At 36.8% G+C, this 27,306-nt stretch overlaps 1 protein-coding gene across 2 annotated transcripts in view; it reads right to left on the reverse strand.

Moving 5' to 3' along the window:
- Window positions 1–27,306, reverse strand: part of LAMA1 (laminin subunit alpha 1) — a 102,287-nt gene that overhangs the window by 33,439 nt on the left and 41,542 nt on the right. For both annotated transcript variants that reach the window (XR_011092930.1, XM_068671582.1), the window contains exons 11-33: window positions 25,021–25,161; window positions 24,305–24,478; window positions 22,369–22,470; window positions 21,410–21,621; window positions 20,013–20,124; window positions 19,026–19,136; window positions 18,142–18,269; window positions 17,440–17,526; window positions 16,861–17,072; window positions 16,239–16,345; window positions 15,187–15,367; window positions 13,929–14,065; window positions 11,103–11,339; window positions 8,407–8,550; window positions 7,891–8,070; window positions 7,175–7,360; window positions 6,168–6,295; window positions 4,865–4,985; window positions 4,604–4,741; window positions 2,680–2,801; window positions 1,624–1,710; window positions 1,159–1,352; window positions 214–356 (exon numbers count right to left, since the gene is read on the reverse strand). Coding sequence is in view for 1 of the 2 variants with exons in the window: in XM_068671582.1 (XP_068527683.1) it covers window positions 214–356; window positions 1,159–1,352; window positions 1,624–1,710; window positions 2,680–2,801; window positions 4,604–4,741; window positions 4,865–4,985; window positions 6,168–6,295; window positions 7,175–7,360; window positions 7,891–8,070; window positions 8,407–8,550; window positions 11,103–11,339; window positions 13,929–14,065; window positions 15,187–15,367; window positions 16,239–16,345; window positions 16,861–17,072; window positions 17,440–17,526; window positions 18,142–18,269; window positions 19,026–19,136; window positions 20,013–20,124; window positions 21,410–21,621; window positions 22,369–22,470; window positions 24,305–24,478; window positions 25,021–25,161 (3,384 nt within the window). In the remaining variant the exon portion in view is untranslated. The remainder of the gene's footprint in view (window positions 1–213; window positions 357–1,158; window positions 1,353–1,623; window positions 1,711–2,679; window positions 2,802–4,603; window positions 4,742–4,864; window positions 4,986–6,167; window positions 6,296–7,174; window positions 7,361–7,890; window positions 8,071–8,406; window positions 8,551–11,102; window positions 11,340–13,928; window positions 14,066–15,186; window positions 15,368–16,238; window positions 16,346–16,860; window positions 17,073–17,439; window positions 17,527–18,141; window positions 18,270–19,025; window positions 19,137–20,012; window positions 20,125–21,409; window positions 21,622–22,368; window positions 22,471–24,304; window positions 24,479–25,020; window positions 25,162–27,306) is intronic.

Below are 27,306 nucleotides of genomic sequence, written 5' to 3' on the forward strand. Positions count from 1 at the left end.
AATACAAAGAAAGAAATACAGGGATCTAAGCGGCTTAAGATGTATTTCTATAACAAATGTAAAGATCTTGATCTGGTATGTCACCTACAGACACACATATTAAAGCCATGAATTTAAGAAGACTTCATTTAAACTTCTGGCACATGTGAGTGGCTGCAAGTTTTGCTTTAAAGGTGTGACTAAATATTTCTACTATTTGTGTGATTGTATTACCTTCAGATGTTTTGTTGCATTCTCCAGCTCTGACAATATCCCATAGGGCACATGGGCAATACCAGTGAGGTTCACTGAAAGTATGGCTTGGTTGAGATTATCTAAATTACTTAGCAAAACTCCTGTGCAGTTGTCATCACAAGCTAGAGAATTTCAGAAAAGGAAAGCAATATTAGTGTTAAAAAAACAAACTGGTGTGATTATTTTTGTTGTTTATACAGTATGTACGTTTACTTTTTGTGTTAAAACTGATAGAATTCAGTAATTTTGAATATACAGGTTTGTACTATTGCTCTTCCACACTTGCCCCAGAAGTGGATCTATTCCAAATACACTCTCCTTACGTTAGCACACATTCAAGCCACATTGATCCTGCTGGCTACCGAGCTGCTTGTTATATATATAATATGGATATTGCATCTATTAACAGTATTGCTGTAAATACAGGGTGATGCCACTAACATTCACCAAACAGGTTCTAAAGACAGGGAATCCAAGCCCATGTGGTAAAATTACATTTATACCCTATTTCTTTTTCACTTGTATAAAGCAAAACCTGAGTTTTTCCAGTTCATTATTCCCAGTTCATTATAAAATCAGATTACCACACTTGCTGGATAATCCTGCTATCCACTGTCTCATACAGAACTTAAATTTGTTTGTAGTACTACCTCAGCCAATTTAAGGATTAACTGCTTGTCTGATATTATGGTTTGTACTGCAGTATCCTCTGTGTTCACAGAATCACAGAATAGCTGAGGTTTGAAGGGGCCTCTACATGTTGTCTATGTAGCTTCACCCCCCTGCTTTACAGAGATATTAAGCTCTTAATATTCCTTTCTTTCATAGAAAGAATAGGACTCGACATAAAAACACTCAAGTAATAATAATGTGCATATAAGTATCACTGGAACAAACTAAAGCCCACTGAAAAAGTTCACCTACAAACACACTCTCCTTCCACAAGAAGATGCCTTGCTTCACACTCCTCACAGAGCTGTCCTGTCACTCCCTGCTTACAGAGGCACTTGCCAGTGGCACGGTCACAATTAACATGAACAGAGCCACTTGGATTGCATTGACATGGATGGCAGCTGCCTCCAGGCAGCTGAGGATCACCGTAATAGCCGAGGGAACACCTACAATGGGAAGAATGGGACATCAACATCAGAGGGGATCATCATAAAATCAGATGTTATATTTGAGTCACTGATAGACTTTTAATTAATAGTTTCCAAACAGTAACTAACAAGTCACTCTAAATCCTTGAGCACATTTTCATATGCCTATTTATAAACACTGAATGATCAATTCCAACTATAAACAGCTATATACAACTATATACAGATTTTATTAATCAAAACTGTCCTTGAAGTTTGGGGACAAGTGGGAACAATGTGTACAACTCACTTTTCACAATATTGTCCTTCATATCCTGGGAGACAAGCATCACAGTGGTAATCTTGGACACCTTTCAGAACACAAGTGGGACTAAAACTGGAGGAAGGAAAAACAAATACCTGCTAGCACATAAATAAGAAAACATACAATGACAGAGAACTCTCAGCCACAGGTCAAATTTTGTAAGCAACAGCATCATTTGCTCAATATGATGCAATGGGCTAAAATGAGTGCTTTGAATTTAAAAGTTTGCATTCCTGATGCAAATCCATTACTGTATACTATGCTAAAGCATCTTATGACCTTCAGTTTGAAAGATAAGACAATGAAAAACAGATGTTGCATAAACAAATTGAAAGAGACTTTTCATGAGTCATTTAATACTAGTGACCTCTCCCACTTCACCCTCCCCAGAGCAGCAGAGAAGTTATGCCTCTTGTGTGCCAGAATGGAGGCTGTCAGCTATGTCCTGTTGCAGTAGGAAAGTTCTGGTGACCACCTTAAGGATGTAGCCAATTTCAAGTAAACCTTGTCTGTGTGAACCGTTTCCTACCTCTGTATAGCCCTCTGCATGGCCAATGATCAGCACCCTGAGCACAGAGGAGGTCTCAGATTTTCTGTACTAGTAAAGCCCGCTGCCAAAAATACTCCAAAGCAATCAGCATCTTGATTTATAGCTATTGTTTTATCACCATTTTACAGAAGAGAAAAGGAAAGAGAGCAGAGTGAAAGGGAACCACCTTTGAAACTAAAATACGTCAGAGCATCTTACTCCATTATCCATAAAATCTTCTGTGTGACTGATCTATCCTTAGAGAATAGAGAGATGTATCTATTAGTTAATCTTTTTATTTTAAAACTTCACAAAGTTATCACTAGATGTGAAAAACTCAGAATGCAAGTTCTACTTACTAAAATAGATAGCTTTCAGATGACTAAAGATTAAGAACATGTAACAATAACAATCTCCTGTTGCCATAGAGTAGGGGGAGTAGGAGATGGGACATACACCACAAGGCAAATGAAATGCTAAAATATATATTGGATTTAATAAGTTCTGGTTACCTAACAGGGTTGGCTCTGGGACAGGCACAAAGAGAGCAGTCGTTGACAGATCCAATTACTTTACCATAGTATCCTGGGGCACAAGCATTGCAGTAATCACCAACTGTATTATCTCTGCAGTTCTGATACACAAAAGAAAAGGAATTCAGACAGTTTAAAACAACAACAAACAACAAGAGGAATTTTATCTTCTCCCCAATCCATAAATGCCTAAGGTCTTTGACAATTGCCTCTAAATGCCACCACCCATTGGTCAGCATTCTCTGGGTAGAGGGACTTTTTATGCAAAAATAAGCAGAATGCCAGCATATTTTCCATTATGTGAATGCCCTAGCAGACAGGCTGACCTAATATCTGTTCTCAACTTCCATTAAGGTTCATATATTTCTGCTTCTATTAATCCAATTCAGGCTAGGGAATCACAATACAAAGCAAAAAAAAAAAAAAAAAAAAAAGCAAATGATGGAAAAATTAAATAGGATACCTGGACCAAAAAGAAGAAAAAAAAAAATCAGTGTTTCAGCAAAAGCATTTCACTGCTATAAGCCAAACAACAATCACCATTAGGACTCACAGACACTATACTTAATTTGAGTACTGATCAGTAGCCAGCGCTATTAATGTTAAAACACTAAATCAGTGATATAAACATAATTTAATTGACTAGTATCCTAAGTGAATAAAATTCAATTTCTTTCTTTCTTTTCTCCTTTTTTTCTATGATTCTTCTACTTGTGAGTGTATAGATTTCAGAGGTTAGCTGAGTACAGTAAGCAGTAACAATGCAGTCTATTACTGTATGGGAGCAGAAGTCAGAGGTGAAAACCATTTCTTTTGCCTACACTACTCAGATGGAAATCTCTGAGCAATTGTAACATGTGGGTGACTTGCTACCCTCCAATGAGAGTCTGAGAGGATGAATGACTATTATTCTTTAGTGTGAAAGGCCCATGTGTTTTGGCCTAAGAGCAATGAGAACCATCATTCTTACTCATGAGATTCATATTTTAGGCGAAATAATAGTTTACAAAAAGCCTGAGGGACTGAGGAAACTTAATTTAAAAAATGGCTTCAAAAATAAAATCAGCAGAAGACTTTGAACTAACCAACTCACTACTGGAAAAAAGCAAAGCAACTGAAAAAAAAAAGTTAGGAAAAAAAATTTTGGAAATAATATCTGCTCATTAAACTGTAGCAGAGAACTGACAGCATGTTGTATTTGGTTAGCTGACAAGACAAGAGGCAATGTGTTAGTCATAAGTGGACCCTCTTTGCAACCTTTGGAACAAACTGAGGGAAGTGAAAAAATTAACTTAGCTGAAACATATCCCTAGCCTACTTTATTCTCTGGAAGTCTCAAAAAAAAAAAAAGACTAAAAAATGTATTTAAAGAAAATTGAAATATATTCTCTTCAGTAGAGACACAGAATTTGACTTCGACCTAGTCTGTGGTATGGTGTGCCTTACTCCTTTTACTTCACACCTTTTTGTGTGATTAAGCAGACCTTGGCCAGGCCAAGAAAGTGAAGACTAGAAGTAACACAGGTAATAAATAAATAAATAATAAAATAAAAAATAAAATAAAATAAAATAAAATAAAATAAAATAAAATAAAATAAAATAAAATAAAATAAAATAAACAGATATATTGAACTGATACACAGAACTTGTTTTTAAAATGAAATTAAACCTAAAATAATTCATGATTTTGAAGACGTCGATGCTCAAAAAGCTTGAAAATTTTACTGAATGGACCCCTAAGGAAATTAGCACTCAGATTTTCTATTTTTTTGTAGAGATGGAGGGGAAGTTATACTTTTTCCAAACTGTACGTACACATACTTCTCCCAAAAACTCCTTTCACAGGTTACAGCCATCATATGCCCAGGTGAAACCAATGCAAAAATGCATAACATGTACATACCAAGCACTTTCCAGTTTCAGGATCACAGGTTTCACTGTGATTGTTGCACTGACACGGCAAACAACGTGCTATCATAGTATGAGACTCTCTTGCACCAAGTTCTGTAGGCTTCTCCCTGTAGTATCCTGGAGCACAGCTCTATGTGTAAGGGGAGCACAATTAAAACAAACAAAAAAAACATGGCTGCCAACAGTTTTGAACAAAAACCATTTATGTGACTTTTTTATTATCTAACTAAGAAAGGATTTGAGGATTTAGTACCTGACAGGAGAATCCAGTATAACCAGCAGGACATCTACATTGCTCTATAAGGTGAGCTCTAGATCTGCCTCGATGCATCTCTTCAAACTTCACTGCAATTTCCATTGAGATATTTGCAATTCTACAGGATACATGCAGAAGACAGCATGAACATTTAGAAAAGTCCTAGCAGCAGAACTATACAAACTTTTTTAATATTTCAAGATGTGTATGTGTATATATATATATATATATATATACACACATATACACACATATATAAATATACATACACACATACACGCTTTTCTGTGATCCCATTTTCCACATCAAAGATGTTCCCTGCCCATGTCAGGGTGTTTGGAACTAGTTGATCTTTAATGTCTTTTCCAACCCAAACTATTCTATGAGTCTGTGGAAACATCTCAATAAAATCTATTTGTTTGTTTTTACCTAGGTATGGGATTTCAGGACCTACAGCAAACAAATCAGAAGTACTTTAAAGTAATATGGGTTGATTTCCATTGGTCCACTAAAGCTGACAAATCCTCCATGCAAGACAATGAAGTATGGCCTCAGATATACTAAAAAGAAATACAACAGCTCGGTTCCACAGATGTTTTGACAGAGCTAGCAAAAATATAGTTGACAGCCTGTGAATCAAACATAATCCCAAATCTGGAGGTGGATCTGCTCTACTTCACAGCTGTAAAGATGTAAGAATTTTCACTGGAAGCATCTCTGCTTGTCTTGTTTCTAAACAAACAGATGGGATGATCATATACCATCTCCTTCCTTTCATTAGTAACTTAGTTCTGTTCAAAACTGCAGTCAAATGTTACAATTCTGAGGTGGGAATACTTTGCTACCACTGTCCATAGTACATGAAGCTACAGGATTGACCTAGATTTGTACAAACAAATGAACTCAGAGGATCAGGTGTTTCATTTCTTCCACCAGAAAATGAAAAACAAACAAAAATTTCAATACCTATAAAAATAAGATGGGGAAGAAATTAATTAGAAATCTTCTAACTATATTGCCCAACCTGCAGACCACTGCATCAACCTGTAAGGTTTTATGCTTCTTTATGGGCTTTTCTATCAAAATAAACAGCAGAGACATTTAGTGTTTTACAGAAAGAATTAAAGAGAGATTCTGCTTCACATTAAAGGTAATAAATGTTTTCTTATCAGATGAAGAACAATAAAAGTCATAAATAGGAAATTGGAAATATGTCTAATTTGAGTTAAATCTTTACTGTATGGTTCATCTGTAACTTTCTAAGTTACATTATAGTAAATGCAGTCAGAGATTGCTTTACCTGCTTTGCTGTAATCCTTGGCCATAGGCTGCCTTGATAAGGATGTATTCAATATTGCTTAGCACAGACATGAAGTCAGAACGTGAGACAGGCTTTTCAGACACAGAATTAAAATACTTCCAAGAATCCTAGGGGAACATGACACATTATTAAAACCATGAGTGTTCAAGCTCACTTAAAGGTAGTTCTTCACACTCTCTTTCAGAAATACAGTCAGTGACTATGTCTATACGCTTGGTCCCAGAAAATCCAACTTCTAGCTCCATGTTAGAACAAGACTAATTTTATAACATTTGCCTCTCCTTTCTTTCTCTGCCTCCAGCCTCCACACCCAGTTTCTACAGGACAGCAATCCAGATCTGCATGGGTTTTTTTTGTTTGTTTGTTTGTTTTTTCCTCCTCGATCTAGAGAACCTGGATAGACAAAGAACGGGGACTTCACACCACTCTTCCTACATGTAGTTAGAAAGACATCTGCTTTAACTGTGTCGTGCCTCCTGTCAAGAAGAGAGATTAGACCTAACCTCAGCCCCATGCAGCAGAGAGTCTTAGGACCAAATAATGTCATTTTTCTCTCTTCTGAAACTGTCCTGTGAGCACTACTGAAACTTAATGCTCCCGCTAGGCTAACATTCAAGTCCCATGTGATAATCCTGGGCTGAGAGTATAACAGACAGGCTACAAAACTGTGAGACTGACTGATGGTGACAATACCTGGCAGTATGTCATTTACCATTGAAATCTGTGTCTGTCTTTGAAAAGCACAAACACACTTTCAGCACTTCCAAAAGAGGAAACAATGTCAACATGTTACCTTCTTCTATAACAAGATTTTTCCAGACATTTTTGTTATAAAATAGATGCATTTTAATCCAAGTACTCTATTTTTACTCAGCCTAGTTGAAACCAAGTATGCATTTTTTATTTACATGGGGCTTCTCTATAGAAGAAGCCCCATGTATAGAGAATATAAACATCCCCATTTCCACACCAATGTTTCAGCTTACCTCCTTCATTTCCACTTCCTTGTCACTTCTTACTCCATTTTCTGGGGAAGGGATGTCTACATAGATGACCAATTTGCTGGTACGACCCCCTTTCATTAGAATCTGGGGCTCAAAATTTGAGGTTCCAAAGCCATCCAAAGCATAAAAAGCAACAGTATATCTCAGCTTGCCTCCATATGCCATGAGCTGTTTGGATATAAAGTTATTATTTTATTTATTCCAAGGTTATAGCTGCTAGTTGAAAATATTTTAAAGTCATCAGAACATTTGAAAACTGACAGTTCCTTGATGAATTAGCAATAAAACATGAAAATTGACTTAAACTCAGCAGTTTTTGTACCAAGGTCAAATGTGTATTTCCAAATAGTAGGCACAGTTTCTTCTTTTATTCTTTCAAGGTGTGTAACTTTCACTTAATTCCTAAGCAGACCATTCCATGATCTATATTCTGAATCTACTGTCAAGGCTGAAAGCTCTTTTCAGTTTCTAAACTAAAATTGAATATATCACATACAATCTCCAAAGAGTAACACAGTAATTAAATATGGGTGCTACCAGTTACAGGGTCAAGAAAAATCTCATTAGAAAATGTAAACATATTATTTGTGCTTGCTGTAAATAAGTTCATTCAAAAAGTGACTATTATACAATAAAGGAGTGACATTTATACAACAAAGAATGATCAACAAAGCATTCCAAGTAGTTAATTGTCTTACCTGGTCTCCCTGAAACTGCTCTGGTAACCTCCAGTAAAATGTTTCTGTATTTAAGTATTTTCTGACAATGGTAGCATCCAGTAAAATGTCAGAAAATTGTGAAAATACTCCTTCCACTGTTCCAGTCAGGTTACTTGGGGCTACTACATGCAGAATGGACTGGTCAGGAGTTAGGGTTATCTACAACATGAAGAGCAATAGATTAATTTAATGAAAATATTCTATCCTAGTGTAATATACTGTTCACATCTTCTTTGAGATAGTCAGCAGTCTATTTTATAGTAATAACATCCCAAGCCAAAAAATTGGGAAACATTTTTAATATCTATTAAAAACAAAAAGTGAAGAGTGAAAGATACGTTTTCAGAAAGAAGACTGCTTTCTTTTTTATTCTGACTCTGTGAGCTAACCTATTGTATTCAGTCTGATTCATGAAACGTATGCAGCCTTCAGCATGCTAGAGTGGTACCATGAGGATAACAAAGAGCATCCATACATTTATGTCACTTTACTTACAGGAATTCTCACGTGATCTTCTACTTCCCAACAAAATGAGGACAGACCGAAGCAGAAACATGGAGTACAACCCAGTGAATTGTTAGCAGACAGAGCAAATGTTCCAGGTTTACACTCACTGCACTGCAGCCCAAATACATTTTCCTGGAGGAAATAAAAAAAGCACAGCAACACACTCATGTTACTTTGCTAGCTGAATGAAAGATGGCCCTTATTAGAAGAAAAAATAGTGGGTATATAAACTATATAACAGCTAGTCATTTATTGTATCTATTCTGGTTTACTATGCAGGAGATTTTATTATTGTTACTATGTAATGCTGTTTTACCAAAAATATGGAACATTCAAATAAAACTCACACATTCAAATTTCTAACTAAAATTACTATAGAATCATAGAATATCCTGAGTTGGAAGGGACCCTTAAGGATCATCAAGTCCAACTCTTGACACCGCACAGGTCTACCCAAAAGTTCAGACCATGTGACTAAGTGCACAGTCCAATCTCTTCTTAAATTCTTACCAATTATGTATTTTCCATTAAAGACAGAAAAGTGTCTCTCTACCCCCCATCCCCGTCTGAAAAACAGGCTCAAAGCCAAAGAAGCTCTTCAGGATGAAAAAAAATCAGGGGACCTAGTCCCGTGTGTTTGTATGCTCAGTTCTCCACTGGTAAATCCAACTGGAACAAACACTAGAAAAACTAGTGTCTGTGTTGATCCCATCCTTAATAAGAAGATTGGAGAGAGGCCTATGTCAGTATACATTTGTTGCATTGAAGTAAGTTTTCTATCACCACGTCTTTCAAGAACAGATGCCCACCATCTCAAAAAACAAACAATCAAACAAAAAACATTCTATTATATTTCTGTAGTTAATGTTTCCTCTGTTTTAATACAACAATGTCCATTCAGGCTACATTATTAGCAATAATACCACAGTTATTCTTAACCACTGCTTTTGTTTATAGCATAGGAAACATACATTTGAACTTGCAACATAATCGAATTAAGCAAAATGTTGAAATTCTCCATTTTGCATGTATTGGCTTCTTGCTATCATATAATTTGGATTTTCAAATGCAGACTCTTAACATCTGAATTAATACGCTGTTCCTACATGTAATAAAACCACGTCTGTATGAGCAGAAAAAACTTCTCTGTACCCCTTTTTTTTCTATTTACATAATGAGGATAACAATAAAATGGCTTTTCCACTGGAGCTTTCTAACATTTAATTAGCTTTTAAAATGCTTTCAAATCCAGAATAAAAGAAGCTGTAGACATGCTAACTATACACAGAGAGTGAAATGATTCTCTGTTAAAACAGTAAGGAATTTACACATTTAAATTAAGAAAGAAACAAACTTTTTAATAAGATACTGTCTTAAACTCAGAGTTTGTCTTAGAAAACTCAAGATGATATCAGTCAATGTGACCTACACTCAAAAATGTAACTGACTACAGAGTATTCTTAGACTCTATGATATGAAGGAATAGAATTTCCCTGGCTTGAGGTAGAAACATTTTCTTTGCTCTATGAATCAGAATATCTGTCTTCAATCCTCTATGTGTATTGGAAAAATACCCTTTCAAATAGCAACCCCAAAATAATCCATGAGTTATGAGCTGTTATTGGCACTATTTGCAAGGCAAAAAGGAGGTTCCATAAATAAAACATAAAAACTGTGTCATTAAAAACAGTTCAGATGGCATAGTTTTTGTATCAGAAGGCATTTACATCATACAGAGAAATATAGTGACACTGAAGTCTCTAGCACTAATCTCATATATTGAATAAGGTTTGCAAAAATTTTATCCCAGAACTCATAGCTAATGCTTTGTCCTGTTCAAAAAAGGTGTACTTGCCTTTTGTGCGGCAGAAAGAAATCTTGCAGCAAAAGAAAAAGCAGAACAAATGCATCCCCAGCCCTCATTCATTTCCATCTTACAGAACTAATTCATGAAAAATAGGATTCTGAATGTACTGTAAGAATGATGTGGTTATAGACATTCACTTAACACAGAAAAAACACATGGATTTTACATTTAGCAAATGCAATCAATTTGAATTTAGGAGTTCAGTGAGACTGTTGTGAAATATGCCAACTCCTGTAAAAAACTTGAAAGACAGCAGTGTTCTATCAAATGTACAGTTGTTTTGTAAAGTTAGGAAGGATTCAGCATTAGTAAGTTAGAAATGATTTCTCATGATTAAGGATACAACAGATCTGATCCTGACTTCTTAACACACATCCACCTTAATTCCCTGAGTTTCGCCTAAAAGAGAACTACAGTAATGTTCTGCAATAATTTTATGACCACAAATGGGAAATAAAATTATCTGGATACTTAAAACCAAACAGAGGGAGGTAGGAGAGGCAAACTCTCCATTATTATCACAGGAATTTCTGAGAAGAGAAATAACAATTGCATGTTGGTAATGCTGGTGCTGCTCCCTGCAGCAATGTCTGCCCTAACTGAGAACCTCATCCAACAGTTTTTAACCCAGCTGACTAATCATAAGACCTGTTTAGCACTGGCACAGAAAATCCATTAGGAGTGATTTCGGTGTACTCAGAAATAAAGGAAGGATGCAGACTAAGTCCCTTTCAGCCCTAGAGCTTCCATGAGTTTTAGGAAATAAATGATCAGAATGCCCCGGTGCTGTCTCAAAAAAGTCTGAATATTTCAGTACCTTGCAGGTACAGATGCCAGTTTCTTCTTCGCACCCACAAAGTCCTTCGGTATCATCACACATCTCTGCTGTGGTTCCACTTAAGTCGCAGTCACAGGCAACACAGTCTGGGTAGTCCCTGTAGCCTAATGCACATCTGGAACAGTCTTGTCCTCCAAATTCAGCTTTGCACTGGCATTGACCAGTCAATACATCACACTGGAGATTGATTGAACCAGTGTCACTACAGTTGCAAGCCTTAGAGGGAAAAAATAATAAACAGTCTTTAAAAACAATTTTGTTACAGCAGAAACAGGACTATAAATTTAGAGTGGCCATTAAAACCCAATGTTTGTCAACAATTACTACTACACAACACAAAAGGGAAGAACTTCCATATAAACATAGGATTGCTTAATTTGTATTTGAACTAAGAATTGCATTGCTAGTAAACAGTGAATTGTAAAAAGTAAGAAAATTTGTTGATTCCCAGACCTGGGAACTAAGAGTTGAAGGAAACAGTTCCAGAAGATAAAATTCCAAAAGATCTTATTTAAAGTACTGTGTTTAGCAAATAAATTACAATAATGTGATATAAATATTAGATGAAGGAAATACATATGAGTAGAATAATTTTATAAATAGAATAGACAAATCTTAATACTAACGTTCTTAGAAGATTTCAGGGAGCATTAATAGAGTTTCCATCTTGCTCAAGCTTCATTTGTTAATTGATCAGGAACCGAGAATCTTACAAAATCCAAAGATGCAGTTCAGTGCCAGAGGAACACTTATCCCTGGCAGAGTCTACGTTTCAATCAGCAATTTGAACTTGTTTTAACAAATTTGCAAAGTGGTTGTACTTAAAATTTGTTGTCCTTTTTTTTTTGAGGCAGACTGGCTGTTATCTTTAGTCTTAATTTCCCATCCGTGGTTACTGAAGTCCAATTTTCCTCTGTGGTTATTTCTAACAGTGCAAACAAAAATTTCTTTCCATCTATCCTCACCGGACTATGAGCATTTTCCTCAACTCTTTTTTTCTCATAATTTCTTTGAGATGAAAAGCCTTACCTTGTAAAAGCACTCTGCACAAAGGCCCACAAAATCTATTAGCATCTTTGTGTATTCTCTAGAGTTCTTCACATTTCTTGATCGCTCTATTTATATTAAGCAGAGTTTTTACTCTATCAGCACTAGGTACATAGTCTAATACACTTTACAACCAAACAGGTTTAATGGTACTTAGGAGCCAAAGTTGTAAAGGTCAACAATTCTGAATGCTACACCCTATTTTAAGCATCATCATAATAAAAATATTTACTATCTATATGTGGTAAGGATAAATAAGGATTCTGAGGTACAATTAAATGTGTGCAGCACCTGACTTGAAACGGGTCGTAAGCAGAACATGACTGAAGTTCTGCTCAATCACTGCACCCAGGAATGGATGCTGAATACTGAGAAAACTGCAAGAAACATGAAGTACCCCACTCATGCAGTCTACGTTTTAAAAGCAAACTGTTGGGATTTCTTTCTCCATTTCATACATCTCAAGAACATGAAGGAGACTCTACCGTGTTTGCCAGTAGACTTTGTACCACACCTAAACCATTGCCACTGTTGTCTATTCCAACTCATTGGAGCCTCTGTTGAGATGAGACTCCTATTTGCAGATCTCAGTATTGTTGCATCATGAAAGTAACTAAAATACCTTGAAGTAATTCCATACTATTTACTGTGAAGCTGTCATCTAAAGGAATGCTAGCAAATTACCAAAGGTGAGCAGTCACACCTTTAATTTAACTTGATCAGTGGCAAGTGCTGTGGAATCACCCTATGAAAGGAACACTTAAAGGGGAGTTAGCTTATCACCACCACTTCCTTACACGAAATGCACAGGAACTAGCATGTTGTATTTGCAAAACATTTACGTAAAGAATAGCAGTAGCTGGTAGCTGACAAATTAATGGTTTAAAGATTGGCTGCCAAGTTTCTATAAATCGCTAAGATGGCAAACCTTCTTCCAAGTTTATAGGACAATTTTATCATCCTTACTCTAAAGAAGGAAAGAGGAAAAAAAATAATTGGCTGATGATTATGCTTGTCAGGTACTTATCACATATAATGACAGACCTTGTCAAATTGATTACATTTGTGGTTTCTGCATTAAAATTACTCATTATATTCATGTAATTCTGAGGCTTTTTAAAATCTCAGCATTTATAAAATAAAGATTGGCCCAATGCCATATCTGATAGGAATTTACTGTGTGAACCTAGTTGCGTAAATGATTGCTACTCCTTAGACCTGCACTGTTTGTGTTTTAATGATTAAACAAACATTAAACTGAGATAACAGGAGTTACTATTTCTCCACTCAGGAAACTTACACTGTTTTAATTTTAAATACTCAGAAAAAAGTCTATAGTGACTTTCAAAACAAGCTAGAGTTCATTGTTCTTAAAGCTGTAATCAACAGAGAAGCATGTTCCTTGCTACCAATTGTTGCTATAAATCTGCTCTAGCATCACTGTTCATGCAACTAAGAGCTAGAATACACACTTCACAATTTTTATATGATCTATGAACCTACTTGGAACAGACACTCTAGACAAATGTTTTCAAAGACATCCTTCTAAGAATGTTCCTCAAGAAATACTTTTTAGTCTGGTTTTGTGGTTTGTTTGGTTTTTTTTTTGTGTGTTCCCATTTTTAATGTGAGTATCTAGCACTAACACCTTGAGACATAGAATAAAGTTTGAGGTCCTTGTAACAAGAGCCCAATCCTTGCATTAGCATATGGCAAACTGCTTTGAACAGCCACGGCTTTTCAGTCAGCCTACTATACCTTGCAGCCAAGTTTAGGAGAGAGTCCCCAGTGATTTTCTTCACAGAATTCACATTTTGGTCCCCGAGTGTGAGGGGGACAAATGCACTGACCAGAATCTGCGTTACAGTTGTTCTGAGTATGAGCACAGTCACAGGCTGCAAGAGAAATAGGACCAAATGATTAACTTTATTTGCTTTGGCTATGTAGAAGAAACTGCATGACTACTGATAATCTTACTTCTCATAACTATTCAGTATGGTTTATCCATTCCACTAGGAACCCCTTGCTGTCCCCAACCATTGTGAAACAAATTATGACCAGGCTGGCATTTCACTTTTTTATTAAAAGTCTGTTATTTCTGCTTGATATAGCCTGATTGGTGGTTTAAGAAGCAGTGCTGCTTTTCCACAGGGGAGTCAACAAAGCCTATTAAAATTATTGTGGAGAAAAGTAAATTTGTAGGGAAAAACGTTATTATAGAGGATGAATCTCTCATCAGAGATTCAATAATATTCTTAAAGAGGTGAAACAATTAATCTCAGGGATTCATACTTTTCAAGAATCTCTTATTAATTAATGAGAAAATAGTGATTTTATTTATATCAACTGACGTTACTGTAGGAAGCACTTGTCTATTTAAGAAGTGCAACACTGTTCTTGCTAAAAAGAAGAAATTCAGTTAAGTGGGTTTTTAATTATTTTAATAAAATTTACAAAGTTTTCAAAACTGAAATGGTAAAAGGTACCTAGGAGATATTTTATTATTAGTAAAGACACAATATGTATTTTCAGAAACACAATCGTATCACATAATCTCACTGCAGAATTCACATTACTATACTATGAAGAAAAAAAAAATAGATTGGAGAAAAGGTAGGCATTCCTTTGGCTATATTGTGTTGAAAGGTTATCTTATTGACCTGATAAATTTGTGGGTTTTTTGATGGCATGTCCTCAGTTTGGATTAACATTTTGCACTTGGGTATGTACAGATTTTAGAGATAATGGGAAAATACAGTCAATAGCATGTCTTATCAATTCAGAAATCACGTTTTTAAGAATAAAACAAGAAGAAAAAAAGATAAAAGTCTGTAATAGCAGTAGTTTTTAACTTTTCGTCCCTACGTTAACCAAAATACTGGGAAACCATTCTCTCTCTTTTTTTTTTTTTTTGAATTTTTATCAGAACAACAGAACTTTGCTGCAATATAAGATAAAACACACCTTTGAAAGAAATTCCACTCCAACCCTAGAAAACTCATGGATTATAACTTACGTGTACAGCCCCCATTCTGGAACGAATGAAAGCCATGAGCACAGTGATCACACTTTTCTCCAGCCACGCCTGGTAAACAGTGACACTGCCCCTGATGGTTGCAGACCTCGGAGACTGAGCCAAATTGACTGCAGTTGCAGGGAATACAGCCAAGTCCAGTAAGCAATCCATAATAGCCATTCTGTTGAACAAGAAGTAGATATGTTTGAGAACATCAAGTCTGCGCTTATTTTCTCTTAGTTACTTTCCCAGCTGCCTGACCTGAATGAATATTGATCGGCTCTGTTTGACTGAAGTGGGAGGATTCCCTGGCCTTGTCTATTCCCTGTTCCCAGCCATTTGCAAGTGTGCATTTGGATGAAAAACTCAACACTGAAATGCTCTAATCTCATCTAAGTCCTCTAATCTCATTAGTGAGACTTTATGTTTTAAACTCTGAGTTTATTTTAATTTGAAGACTTCCATGAGGACAAAAGAGGGCTGTGCTGGCCAGGCACAGACTCCTGTGAATGCGTATTGAAGAGCAGAACAGAGCATGTCAGTGACCTATGGTACATGTGGATTGAAAAGCATTCATCTTGGTTGGCACAGGGGCAGTAACTGGGCACAGACTTCCTGCTCTGGTCTCTGAGTCAGTTCCATACTTATCAAAGGCTGAAAACTGCTGTTTTGTCTCGCCAGTGAATACCTATTTGTTCTTGCAAAAGGCCTGTCTTTTAGCTGAATCCCTTTCTGGTGTTCAACCATGATGTATTTATTATCACCAAGCACATTCTTCAGATATTCCCAGAATTCATTTTGCAGAAGCACAGTGTTAAGATCCCTCCAGGTCTTAGTCAAAACGACTGATCAAAAGCATTTGGTTTCCTATGCAGCAAACACAAGTTTGAATTCCCAGAAAATTTTGGAGAATGAGAGATATTCCATGCTTTCAAACAGCCAAAACTTTCCTTTCGTGTCATGTCACATTGATGCTGTTATCTGCAGAGAAACAGGCAGACCACAATACAAGAAAACACAGATATTAGGAGCAGATAAAAATATTTGCTTACCAGGCACTTATCACATCTTTGTCCAATCACGTTTGACTTGCAGTGACAGATGCCTGTCTCATGATGACAAGTACTGGAAAGAGAACCATTCACGTGGCACTCACAGGCTTATGTTTAGGAAAAAAAATGAAAGCAACAAAATATTCATTAATATATGCTTTCATTATGACAGGGTTCCAGATTTGTTACATTGTGTATGTTTCACTTGTTTATATCCTATAAATGTTAATATACTACAGCAAGACCCATACTACACATTTGAGCTAAAAGAAAAAAGAAGAAGAAAAAAAACAAACATTTCTGTGAAGAGATACAGGTTAAGAAGTTTGTTTCTTACAGCCTTATTTGTATCATTCAGAAGTAAGAAATGTCTACAGCAAGTCATTGGAGGGGTAGTATTAAGCAAGTCAGTAAGTTTCAGGAATATGAGGTGTCAGACCCTAGCACAATATATTCCTTCCCTAGGCTAAACCAACCCCATAGGTTTCACGTTACACTTGTCAACTCACAACTTAAAGGTTAGCACTTTTGGAAAAAGTGTGCATCTCCCCACACATTCTGCTACATACACACCACGTTTTTTTCCATTCCAGATGTTCTGAGAATAATAAAAACAGCTTACCACGACAACTTTTCTCAGCCACTGCATCCCCATAATATCCATCAGCGCACTTCTCACAGTGGTCACCTGCTGTGTTCCCCACACATTTCAAGCACTGTCCTGTGGCAGTATCACAGTGACCATCTTCTTGAGGGTCTACATTGCCATTGCATTCACAAGGAGCACACGACTGCCCAGGCACAAGTGGATTTCCATAGTACCCGTTAGCACACCTGTACCAGAAATTAAAAACTGTATCAAAAATCGCAGAATCATAGAACAATCCAGGTTGGGAGGGACCTTCAAAGATTATCTAGTCCAACTTTTCATGGAAAGGGCACCTAGATGTGATTATGTAGCACCCTGACCAATTGTGTCTTGAATGCAGTCATGTCAAATACTCTCCTCTTGGAGAGTTCCCACCCCAAGAGTTCCCACTTCCTATTAGATTTTTATCTAATGAGTCTCTCACAAGCAAAGACAAAATGAGGAAAATGTTATCAGGAATATTTTGTACATGTGGTATAAACAATTCAAAGTAGGTAGCATGATGAATAGTTAGTAACAACAATCATACTATACCAAAGCTACTACACATACCTTTCACACTGGAAACCAGCGTGGCCTGGGAGACATTTGTCACAGACAATTCCACCTCCTTCCCTCAGCTGGCAAGTAGGACTGAAACTATCAACAGTATTTGTGACAGTTAGTATTACTGCATGAAAACACAAGACTTATATAAACATTTAATACCCAGTTCTTAAAATCCATGCACCTGTCCATATAACCACATAATTTCTAGTTTTTCCAGATTAACATCAATTTTACACATTGCAGTACGTCAAAACAGAATTATCACTTTCAGAAATTCTTCTTGATTTTTATTTCATTCAAAAGAAAGATTTTATAATGCTTCCTAAAAAGCTGTCTCTCCTTCTAGTAAATTTGTCAAATCTCTGTACTAAGTGCCTCTTTTTCAGATGTAACACTTCTGTCCTTCTGTTGTTTTCTGCAACAACATGAAAGATAACTGTGATGTTGCTGCCAAGTTCAAGGATAGGTCTAAATATTTCTCTGTGTACTTTGTATACAAATTACACCAGTTCACTTGTCCTGTCTTAGCTTACTTATTTATCTACCTGGCAAAAAATAAAAATAAAAATGTTTCTATGATACAGGCTCAAATGAACAGGGAAAGAAAAGTTCTTGTCTTTCTCCTTCAGATTTCATAACATTTTTCTTTATCTCACATTCTGATTTTGCTGAAAATGCAAAAAAAAAAAATCTCAAGCAGCTTACTTATTTGCAGCAGAGCTCAGAGGACAGGCACAGGGCTGGCAGTCCTCAGGAGTTCCTTGGGATGGATTTCCATAGAAGCCAGGCAAGCACTGATCACAAAAAGGTCCTGTCGTGTTGTGTTGGCAAGCCTGTGAGACATGGCAAAAAAATTCTTATATTTACTTTTGATGGGTTTTAATCCCTTGTGGGATCTCTGCAGGAATCTGCATGCAGTACAATATTAAAATTCAAGGAAACAACCATGAAGAACTTTTAAAATGAATGATTGGATTTATGCTTTTTTTCCCCCAAGTTATAATAACAATTCATAACTGTTTCTTTCCTTCATTTTAGAATGTATTTTACATGATAGAACCTCACTTAAACACAATCTTGAACATATTTTGTGAATTGCAAACACAGAAAAAAAATCTTATATATTTCTAACTGGTATTTAGCTATTGTATTCCTGTGATTTTTGAATTTCAGAAGAGATCTGAGAGCTAAATCATCTTCTCAGAAAGGAGTGTGTAACTTCCACTGATGTTGGTCATGGAAGATTCACACATATACATATATATTCACACAAAACACTGTTTAATTTTGTTCCTTTCAGGGAAAGTATTACTGTCAATTTGAGCAAGCAAAGTTAAGATTTTTATCATCCAGTATATACCAACATTTTTTCTTTAGTTCTGATTATTCCACACTTGAAATGGTAAACTGAAACAAACTATTGGAGAATGCTTTAATGGAGCCTCCAAACACATATTGAAGTAAACAATGAAAAGCAAAAAAAATAAACAATTTGTACCCATAGCTTTAAATTTACGTACATCATAAACTTGTCTCCCACAGCCAAAATGCTATCCTAATTTCTACTGACACTTAGAAGGATGACTTACAAAGCAAACACCTTGAATATCACATTCAGTTGCATGCCCATTGCATTTGCAGGGTTGACAAATACCCCCGAATAATATTCCATCCACACGGTAGTACCCAGGGAGACAGGACTGAAAAGAAACAGGGGGAAAAAGCAACAGCATTACATGTGTTAAAATTACACTCCAAATCATTTTCAAAGAGCCCACTTCTGACCACCCACCAACTTGTTCACATTGTGGTAAACTGAATACTTTTTGAAGTCTATTGATGTCACTGCAACTCTTTTCTGGTGGTTGTTTTTTGCTTGCACTGGATGAAGGGGATAAGTATTAACTCCATGAAACTTTGATTCAGCCCTTTGTACCCCAGAGGCACATAAGTTTTCTGAACTTGAATATGTGAAGTTATTTATTATGGGACAATAAAAAACAGATGGTGTACCTTCTCTGCAGAATCACGAATGATGCTATGGCACATGGCTTCATATTGAAATTATTTGTCAAAATAATTCCTACTATTCTGCAGGTGGTGCTCTGCCTCCATAATCTTCTATTCAGATACCACCTTGCCTTACATATCTGATCCTTGTAGGATCTTCCAAAGACTAGCATTTTTCCCTGCTAAGATTCCTTATTGCCTCCGTAAAGCTAATGACATAAAAGAGAAATAAACTGCACAAGTCAGATCTAGGAACAGTGCTATTCATGAGTAAAGTACACTTAGAACAGATTCACAAAGCTTTTACAGCTACTCCTTCCCTAACAATAATGCTGTAAAGTCTATCATCATCTTTTAGTGCCATCAAACAGAACTCAAGAAATAAGTTTAAAACTTCATCTAATATATCTGAAAGAAAACATCAACAGCATTGTATACAGTACAGTACACAGAATCTAATCGCAGAATGTATAGTCTTATGGCAGTGTAATTAAAGACAGCTTCTTTAAAACCTAGACCCTTTCAGAAAGATCATTTTACATACACAAAACATTTCAAGAGGTTACCTCACAGGATATTCCTGTGTAACCTTGAGGACATTCACAGAATTCCACATCTGGTGCTGAAGAAAGATCTATAACATTCGCACTTGCAGTATCCAGGGTTACAGAGTCCAGCCTAGAATTAAGCATGAAAACATCTTATCATTTATTTCCTAAAATTTGATTTTTAACTGGTTCTATGGGAGTCATACCACAGAGTAATGCTCCCTGGAAGCAACAGCTGAGGAAAAGGCAAAAAAAAAATCTCAGTTATAAAATATTGTGATGGTGGTTTTATCACTGCATTTGCAATTCTCAGCTGGAAGTAGATATACCCTCATCCTGTTATCATTATTGTTACTCCTATTGTCTTGGCGACTTCTCCTGTGGTGAGGTTTAATTAAAAACTTCCCCCCTGTCATTATACTAGAGGTATATTGGTGGTGCAGTCTTCTCTTGAAGTCCTGTGATAAGACAGCTTTACTGCATCATGTCTAAACTAGACATATATTGCAGGAGGGTAAACGATGAGAAACAGCACCAGTTCAATGCTGGTGCACACAACATAACAAAGCAAAACAACACAGTGAAATGGCATTTTGCAGCAGGGGCAATCTTCTCAGCCACAGATAAAGTTATTTAAATGAATCTTTATAATCATTCCAGGAAGATGAATATTGTGTCCTAAATGGACATAAATATCATCACTCTTCAAGAGCACAAAGCAAATTTGTTCTAACTATGAAGTCCAATGTTGTTGATATAAAATGCTACCAAAGTAGGGAATGAGAAAGAAAGGCTAAGGGAAGTAATTAAATAAATGATGAATCACTGAACAGATTCCCTTGAGATCAGTAAGACTTTGTTCCTGTATAACTTGGAGAACAGAATAAACAGATCTGTAATGACTGATGAAGACGCTGCTACTGCTGACCTGAGACTATGAATGACCAGTTACTCCATCCCAGCCCAAATTTCCTATTCAACACTCCTTTTGGAGGAGCATCAATAACATCTTTGGTAACAATTAAAGAAATTAAAGCTAGCATCTTTACTGGCAGGTAAATATCAATAATCAATGATGGATTAACTTGCCACACACCAAAATAAGCATACCGCTGAGAGTTTAAGAGATATTTCCTTCTAACAAAGCTGTCATTGTAATAAGGCTTTTAGGCAGTATTCTTTTAAAGCAGAAAACAACAATCCTGCTTCACAACCAAATGCCCTTTTCTGCACATTCCACACGGATATATTTTGGAGACAACAACACTCTTGAAAAAAGAAAAAAAAAATCAATCATTTTCTTCTACAAATTATTAATGCAACACTTTAGGAATACTGGCAGTACAAACAGTGCTTCACATGCACAAAAAGTAGTAAAAGTATATAGATTAATTTGAGTATTTTCTCTCCCTCACCTGTACACAGCTCTTTTGGCAATGTTGTAGCTGGCCCTAATGAGAAGATGAGTCACATTTACTAGAACAGTCATCAGTCTTTCTCGGTCTATAGCTTTTTTTGTATTGAAGTCTATAAAATTCTCCGACACGAATCTCACTGAATTAGAGTACTCCTCATACGGCTGCAATGACAAGCCTGCTGCTCTTGTGCTCAAAATCTGCCCATTGCCCTGAATGTGAAAGACAGAGAAAATATTTTACTTATCTATTACATTTAGCGTTAGATACTCATCCAGATAACGTAGAAAAGAAACAAAACAGATTTCTTGCTCTATGAAAAAATAAAAAAATTAAAGGTCTGAATTTTCCGTGTATTCAGGAAGATTGCAATCCCATTCTCTTTTGATTTAGAGACTTTGGAAATACTTGATTTTCTTCTGGAAAAAGAACTACATTAAAATTGAAATCAACTGTGCAAAACAATCTCTTTTCTGCTTTGGTTCTATTGCTAAGTATGTATTACAAAATCATGCTTTTTGGAGATGTCTAGATTTCATATAGTCTTACTTTTTAACTGCAATATAACTCTTAAAAAAAAAAAAAGTAATCAGCAAGAATATTCATCCATTTCATAAATATAAATTATTCCTGCTTATTGTAGTTACTTTTGTAAACACAGCTTGGTTCATTCATTTAGTAATTATCACCTCACATGTTTTCACAAAGGATAGTATTTAGTTCTTTATTAATTAAAAATAGTATAGTATACCTACAATTTCAGAGAAACAGAACAGAAAATTAGATAATTGATTGGCAAGAAAATATCGGTGCTGACTTTTAAGAAGGGATTTAAAACTGAGATTTAACTAGGGATTTAAAACAATTAAGATAGAAATACTATTTCACTTTCCATCTTTTTTAACCTATCCATAGATTCCTAATAATGTCTGAGTAGTAGCCAGCTGAAAACAATCTACCTGAATGATGACATCCACGCTAGATACTATATCACTGTCCACACTCTCCATTGGAATATCATAAGACACTGTATACTTCAAGTCTCCACCAAAAGCCGTGAGCTGAAATAGTAAAAAAAGAAAGCCTTAACAACAAAATAACCTCCAATCAACACAAAGAAGAGGCATGAGAAAATATAATGTACTTGTCCCAAATTAAAGGAATACATGGGCTTACAAACACCACTTTCCAGGGAAAATTTAACATGCTGTGCCTATCAGCACAGGCACAAGTGCTGACTTGTTACTGTGCAGGTGGCGAAAGCTAGCTGAAGGCTCTACAGATGATTCAGATAAGTGCCCTCATTCAGTGGAACACCCACAGGACTTTCAACAACAGCAGGGTTTACACTACCATCCTAGCCAAGAGGCAGAGCACGTGGGAGTTATTCACGTTCCATCTCCCACCTTCCAGGCTCCTTAGCCCCACATCTGCTGCTGACTACTTCAAAGCAAATGAAAGAATTACATCAACAGCTAGACCTACATTAAATGGAAGAGAAATCAGAATTTGAGTGAATGTTCCCCTCTGCAAAAACTACTCCCTAAAGTTACACTTCCGAATCTTGTGTTCATTTAGCCTGCCACTGTACTAAGAACAGGGGCTGCATGAGCAAAGAGGCTGGACTGAAAAAAAATAAAGTGAGGTTGCAAGGTCACCTCTGCTCAGAACTGGTGAGGCAACACCTGGAGTACTGTGTCCAGTTTGGGGCTAGCCAGTACAAGAGAGACATGGACATACCAGAGAGAGTCCAGTAAAGGGCCCTGAAGATAATGAAGGGACTAGAGCACCTTTCATATGAGGAAAGATACTGAGTGTTTAGCTTCGTCATGGGATCTCAATACGTATAAATATCTAAAGGGAGGGTGCAAAGAAAATCTGAGCCAGGCTCTTTTCAGTAGTGCTGTGACAGGACAAGAGGCAGTGGATACACGCTGGAACACAGGAGGTTCCTGTGCCCTTTATGGTGCAGTTGACTAACCACCGGCACAGGTTGCCTAGAGTTGGTGGAGTATCCCTCCTTGGAAGTACTCAAAAGCCATCTAGACATGGTTCCTTGGCAAACTGCTCTAGGTGACCCTGCTTGAGATGGGAGATTGGACAAGATGACCTCTAGAGATCTCTTCTCAATTATTGCATGATTCTTGGGGGAGGGGGGTGGAGAGAGAGGAAGGGTACCCAGAGCTCTCAAAAATTAAGACCAGGGCAAAAATTAAGACCCGTCATTTGGAAACTAATAAATCTGAAATGAAAGATGAGCAACGTCCTGTCAACTGTATTGAATGAGGTATGAAGGACATCAGCTTTGGGTTGGGAACCATTAGTACAGGGAATGTGAGCAAGAAAGCTAGTAACAGTCAAGAGAAGGAGGGAGATTAGTTTCATCAAAGACAGGCCAAGAAGAATGTGGGGAGATGAGTGAGCTCTAAGAGAGAGAAAGAGTGGCAAAAACTGGGGTCATCTAGCCAGGAACACTACAATTAGAAGAACAGAGACAGGTTGAGAAGTCTGGTAATACTAGGTTTTATACGTACTTCGTAATTATGGATATATTATGTTGTGCATATATTCCAAATGTACTCAAATTCTAATTACTTTCCATAAGCTAAACGAAGAACAAACAAGGCAACTCCAAAGGTTTCAGTGCTGAGTAAGTAAGAAAGCATTAAACTGAAAGACAAAACTTTATGTCATACAGGAAAGATGTACAAATAAAGTTCTAGGGGCACAGAGATGAATTTAACAAAGGTGAATTTAAATTATTAACATCCCAGTAAATAAAACATTTTGGTAAGCAGAAATATATGTACTGTTCACATACAAGAATGTTGTTAGACCAATACAGTATGATTAAAATAGGGAAATGGATTGTTCTGGCTCTTTCTAAGAACTCACTTTATTGCCTAAATATGGCTCAGGCGCTGACCAGTAGTAAGTATGTTTCAGCACTTTCACAGCCTCAGAGTTGTTGATGCTTATTTGGTGGGGTCCATCCAATTGGCTTTGCTGAGGTTGCACACCCCTTGCGTTATACAGATCAGTAACAAGCCATCCAGTCATGTGTGATATCTGCAAGAAATAATGCAAGAAATTAACAGCCAGGCTTAGTGTCACTGAAAAAGCAGTCATTAAACTTAACTGATCCCTAGATATTCATTTGAACTGGTGAATCTATAACACTTTTATTAACACAGTCCAATACACACAAATGGGGTACTTGATGAGACTAGGACTGTCTCTGTCCCTGTAAGAGACAGGAACACTAATACAGCAAGTTTGATTTTCATCCTCCCAGCGAAATTAGCATCAGCTCTTCAATATACAAAGAAATTTTAACAGCACGAGGTCAGAAAGCAAATATATATATATTTTTTAATCACAGACTCTGCTAGCCAGCTTCTGATATTACTGCAAACCAGTGGGGTCAAAGCCTGACTGAAAAGGTATGTTGACCACCTTAGAGCTGCCAAATGATATTGAAAGTCTATTCCTCTGTAAGAAAACACATGCCAGAATTTAGAATTAACTTGGGTGCATGTCAAAGAGAAATACAGTATGTTTTGCAGCTGCCTGATGAAAGAATATTAGGTCATGGAGGTAGCATATAATACCTGACTGATGGGCCATGTTAGGCTGTCACAGACATCAGAAACTCCAAAGCAGAAGCACTCTGTGCAGCCCTGAGGATTTCTTTCTTGCAGGTTGTAGAATCCAGGTTTACAGAGGTCACAGTTCTCACCTTCTACATTTTCCTGTCAGTGGCAGATAACATTTGTTTCACATCAGTATTATTATGGCAACAAATACAGTGGATTAGATGGGATTTAAGCATAACAGCATTCAGAAAGTTCTAAAAGAAAACAGATTTCAGCCCAGCAGGCTTATTGAATAAGACTCAGAGCTTAAAATGAAAACTGATTGGAAAAAATCATTAGAATTTGCCAGTTCATCAAAATCAAAATATACCCTGGTAAAGGTTCTATTGCAGTGAAACTTCAGCACATGGGAAGGCTTTGAAAAACTTCTGCCAGTTTGCCAGTCTGCTACTCTGGTAGTTTGAATTTCTAACTTTCTCTGGAGAAAAGCTCCTGTCTTTACCAAATCAAGATGACCTACAGCACAGCTTGTCCCTACCACAGCCAGTTCCTCAACCACCACTGCCACCTCTTCCTAGAGGAATTCTACATACATTTGTGCTGCTCCTTTAGCTCCTAGCACTGGCCTGCTGCCTTCTTACTAAGCAAGCTAGGTAGTTCACAGCACACTGCTACATACCTCTTTCAGTGTAGTATTTATGGGGGGGGGGGGGCATCCAACTATTTTCTTCCAAAATCTGTACAGGCACTATTTATTCAGTTATTTCAAAAGTTTAAACAAATGTTGCTGAGATGCAAATAAGTAAAGAAAATATTCAGTAAATACCCACAAAATTGTATAAGTAGATCTCAGTGGGTATTTCTACACAGTAAGATTCAGAACACTTCCCGCTGCCAGGCACAAGTCTCTGACCATGTCCTGATGTATCAGGACAAGACCTGGATACACATCACTCCTCCACCTCAGCCTTTGGTTTCCACTGAGAGAAAACCTCACTGCAAAGAGAAAGAGGACTTTACAGAGCACCCCACCAAGTTCCCCAATACCCATGATTAGGACACCAGGAGTGTAGGGCATACAGTGAAGCATTTCTGTCTTGCTGTTTTGAGAAGGCCTGTATGAGCTCTGCAGTGTAATTTGAAATACAAAGCTTGCGGACCAAGTTCTGCTTTGGGAAGCTGTTACCTGGCTAACATCCTTCCACTTCACCTGGAGAACCACTCCCAATTCCAGCCTTAGATTTGGTTCAATGGAGCTAATTTCAGGCTTACCAGAGAGAAATCTAAACACTATCAACAGTCTCCTCTTGTCAACCTGAGTTTGGCATATCAAGTTTATTGAAGACCTTTCGAAACAGGTAGATCATGCATTTCTGTACATAAAATACAGACCATTTCTGCAAATCTTACGAAAAATCTAGCTGATCCTCCCCTCTTTTATTCAAAGGCTGAGGATGTTATTTGTTAATATTTAAATTTACAGATAATCCCACCTAAAGGGCCTACTGAGATAATGAGATTTTAAAATTTTGTTTTTACAGAAATAATTATTGTATGCTTCTTCATTTCTTCAGAATATACTTGGATCACACTTTTCATTTTATCTCTGTAACACTGGAAGAAATTACCATTATTTCTTCGTGAAAACATATTGTCATACCCAACGACTGGACCTCAAGAGCTGTTGTGACTAAAGAGAAAACCGTACGGATGGGATGTGACTATGATTAAAACCCTATAATGGAAGACTCGAGTGAGTATGGTCAAGGGCAATGTGCCCATGAAACTCAGAGAATAATGAAGGGTGTTACTGACTACAGCTGTTGCAAAGAAGCTGACTATCTCAACACAAAGGGATTGGAGAGTAGCCTTTGTTTTAGATAAACAGCTATCAACAGTTAAACAGACCAACTAGTGATGAAAATGTTTATTTCTGTGTTCATTTTAAAAGTGTCAATGTCTCCCTGAGTTCTCCAGATGAGCATGGTGTGTGGATTTAGGTGTGAATATGTTGCTCAAAGTATTAAAAAAAAAAAAAAAAAAGACAAACAGCAAAAGAATTTTGAAGAGAGCAACAGGCCTGAGCTGGCTTCAGCCCTGGCAAGTGGGGACACCCAATGCTGTGATGGTGAGTATATAAAGACCAGTAATGGGAATCGCATTTCTACTATGATCCAACTGTATGCTACAATTGCTGTATTGCCCTTGTATAGTAAATTTAGTACATTGCTCTTGTAAATCAAGAGCAAATGCAACATCAGATCTTTTAAATTTGATTTTGATATGAAACATTTCCCCCTC

The sequence above is a fragment of the Anas acuta genome, chromosome 2 (assembly GCF_963932015.1).
Source record: "Anas acuta chromosome 2, bAnaAcu1.1, whole genome shotgun sequence".
Lineage (NCBI taxonomy): Eukaryota > Metazoa > Chordata > Aves > Anseriformes > Anatidae > Anas > Anas acuta.